This window comes from Egretta garzetta, unplaced genomic scaffold (assembly GCF_000687185.1).
Source record: "Egretta garzetta isolate BGI_Z169 unplaced genomic scaffold, ASM68718v1 scaffold108, whole genome shotgun sequence".
Taxonomy (NCBI): domain Eukaryota; kingdom Metazoa; phylum Chordata; class Aves; order Pelecaniformes; family Ardeidae; genus Egretta; species Egretta garzetta.
In genome coordinates, this window is record NW_009260614.1 from 1,109,918 (window position 1) to 1,112,163 (window position 2,246).

The 2,246-nt window shown below is 42.5% G+C and overlaps 1 protein-coding gene across 1 annotated transcript in view; it reads left to right on the forward strand.

The window, feature by feature from the left end:
* BAZ1B (bromodomain adjacent to zinc finger domain 1B) overlaps positions 1-2,246 on the forward strand; it is a gene marked incomplete at its 5' end in the record, with an annotated part of 43,627 nt that overhangs the window by 19,386 nt on the left and 21,995 nt on the right. Inside the window, one exon of the mRNA XM_035900514.1 lies at positions 1-106. Coding sequence (XP_035756407.1) covers positions 1-106 — 106 coding nt within the window. The remainder of the gene's footprint in view (positions 107-2,246) is intronic.

A 2,246-nucleotide genomic window follows, 5' to 3' on the forward strand; every position in this document is an offset into this window, starting at 1 on the left:
GGAAGAGCGCGGCCGCTGATGGCAGAGTGAGCAAGCTTCACCGGTCTGTGCATGCTGGAGACCTTCCCACAGAGACCACCGCACCCAAGCAGGGACAGAACTTATGGTAACGCGTGCTTTTAGAGCTGCGAGTACTCAAAGCGTAGAGGTCAAGGAAACTGGAGAGCTTTCTTTTGATAGACCCTACTGTATACCTGTTACTCTTTTGGTAGTTAACGGTTGGATTCGTTTAGCAGCCCTCCAGGCCTTTGTTGCTGATATTATTACTAATAGTGAATGGCTAATAGGGCAGCCAGTCTGAGAGCCAGTGGAACCATTATAGTCAGCCTAATCAATCGGACTTAAAGCCAGTATAAATTAAGCTGGTAAAATGGTACTTTGCTGTATTGCTCTTTAAATATTTTATATTCAGAAAAACTGTTAATTTAAAAGAATTGCTGTGAGCTTTTTTCAGTATTGGTAAGCGTTACTTTAAAAAGGAGAAAAAAAAAAAGAGGAGGGGAGCAGTGACCTAGCTAAGTGTGTCTACATTTTCTTTCATGGTTCACCTCAGCAGACCTGAGCTGTGGCACGTGGGGTCCTTGAGCACATGAAATTAAAGTCTTCATTGAGTTCTTTGGAGCCAGGCCTATATCCTGCGTGTTCTTGTACTACACAAGATGTGCAAAGCCATCCCCCAGCTCCTTGTCAGGGTTTTCTTCCCAGGCTTCGCAGCAGACTGTGGTGGTGTCCATTTGTTCTCTTACAGCACCGTCTCATGGAATTGATTTTTGTTGGTACCGATAATTACAGCTTATCAAAATTATTCTTCCATGTTGACAGCCTGTTAGCCCTTTAATGCTTCCCAGTGCCAAGCCATAGCCACCAACATGTCTTCTAAGTGAATCACATCTAAACACCCCACCTTTGAGCATGTTTGATTGTGATTTCCTCCAGTAATTGGCCCTATCAATGTCTTTTATAATGAAAATCTATGTCAACTGTTGCCCTGTGTGGTAAGGAGAGATCGGCAGTGTCCCAATTTCTGGATGTCTTGATTCGTCTAGACCATCAGCACAGAGCACCGACTCTTTGTATTGCTCTACCCCTTCTCTTTCATTGCTAGCAGGTCATAGGAGATAGCAGAGTTTCCTCTGCATGCCTTCACCCTGTCCAATATTGCCATGACAAATCTCCACCCCTTTCTCAGTCTAGTCCTTTGCACATCTTGCCACATAATTCAAGCAGTTGGGCTTTCCTAGGGAGTGAGTGCTAAACAGGAGGTTGTGGAGGACAGTACGATCCACAGGGAAGTCCTCTGCTCTTTCTAACCGCCTCTTCTAATACTTGATCTTCATTTAGCAGAGATGGCAAGATGTGTTCCAGCAGAAGGACAAATTACTTAAGGAAAACAGTAGCTTAAATTAATAGTGCATATTGTTATAAACTGAAGGCACCACAGAGCCAAACTGGATGAGTTAAGTCACACTGAATCCCTGCAACTTGTCATTCCAGGCCGAACTCGAAAAGGCATAGTGTTTGCTATGACAGCGTTGAATTGCTCAGTCAGGTCGGCAACTCTCAACGACATGCAGAAGGAGCTCAGAGTGGTTGCAAAGGGCAGGAGTGCTTTCTGGAGTAACCAGTCATACAGCCAGGAGAAGCAGCTCTTTGGACCAGGCCTGTACACTCTCAGGACTGAATTATATTGTTACTAAGAGCTGCTTTGTATGAAGTGACTGTAATGTGTGGTATTCTCCTATTTAAAAAAAAAAAAAGCAACAATGAGAATTAAGAAGCTTGTTTAAAAAAACAAAACAAACAAAAAAACAAAACCACAAGAAGCTTCAAGTGGCAGCCAAAAGCCTAAAATGCTTTCAAAGAGGTTTCTATACCAGATGGTCAAGGCAAGTGCTGCTTCTTGCCTTTGGGGGGGAAAAAAGGTTTGAGGAAACTTGGAAGCAAAACAGCAGCAACAGTAACAAGACATCCTCAGTATAGTTCACATCAGGATAAGGATGCTATTAAAAGTAAGAAGGCCTGCTTAAAAACTGTGGTTGAATCCAACTGAAGGAACTAAAAGGCACAATGAACTGAAGTACAGGCTAAGGGCAAAACTTTTTTTTTTTTTTTTTTTTCCTTGGGAAACAATGTAGCTTTACAAGATCTATTGTTACAGGCCTGCCTTAGGGTAAGAGTGAAGCTCTTCTAATGAGGGAATGATTGGCTAAGAAATACAAAACAAATTATGAAAATACTGTAATTTG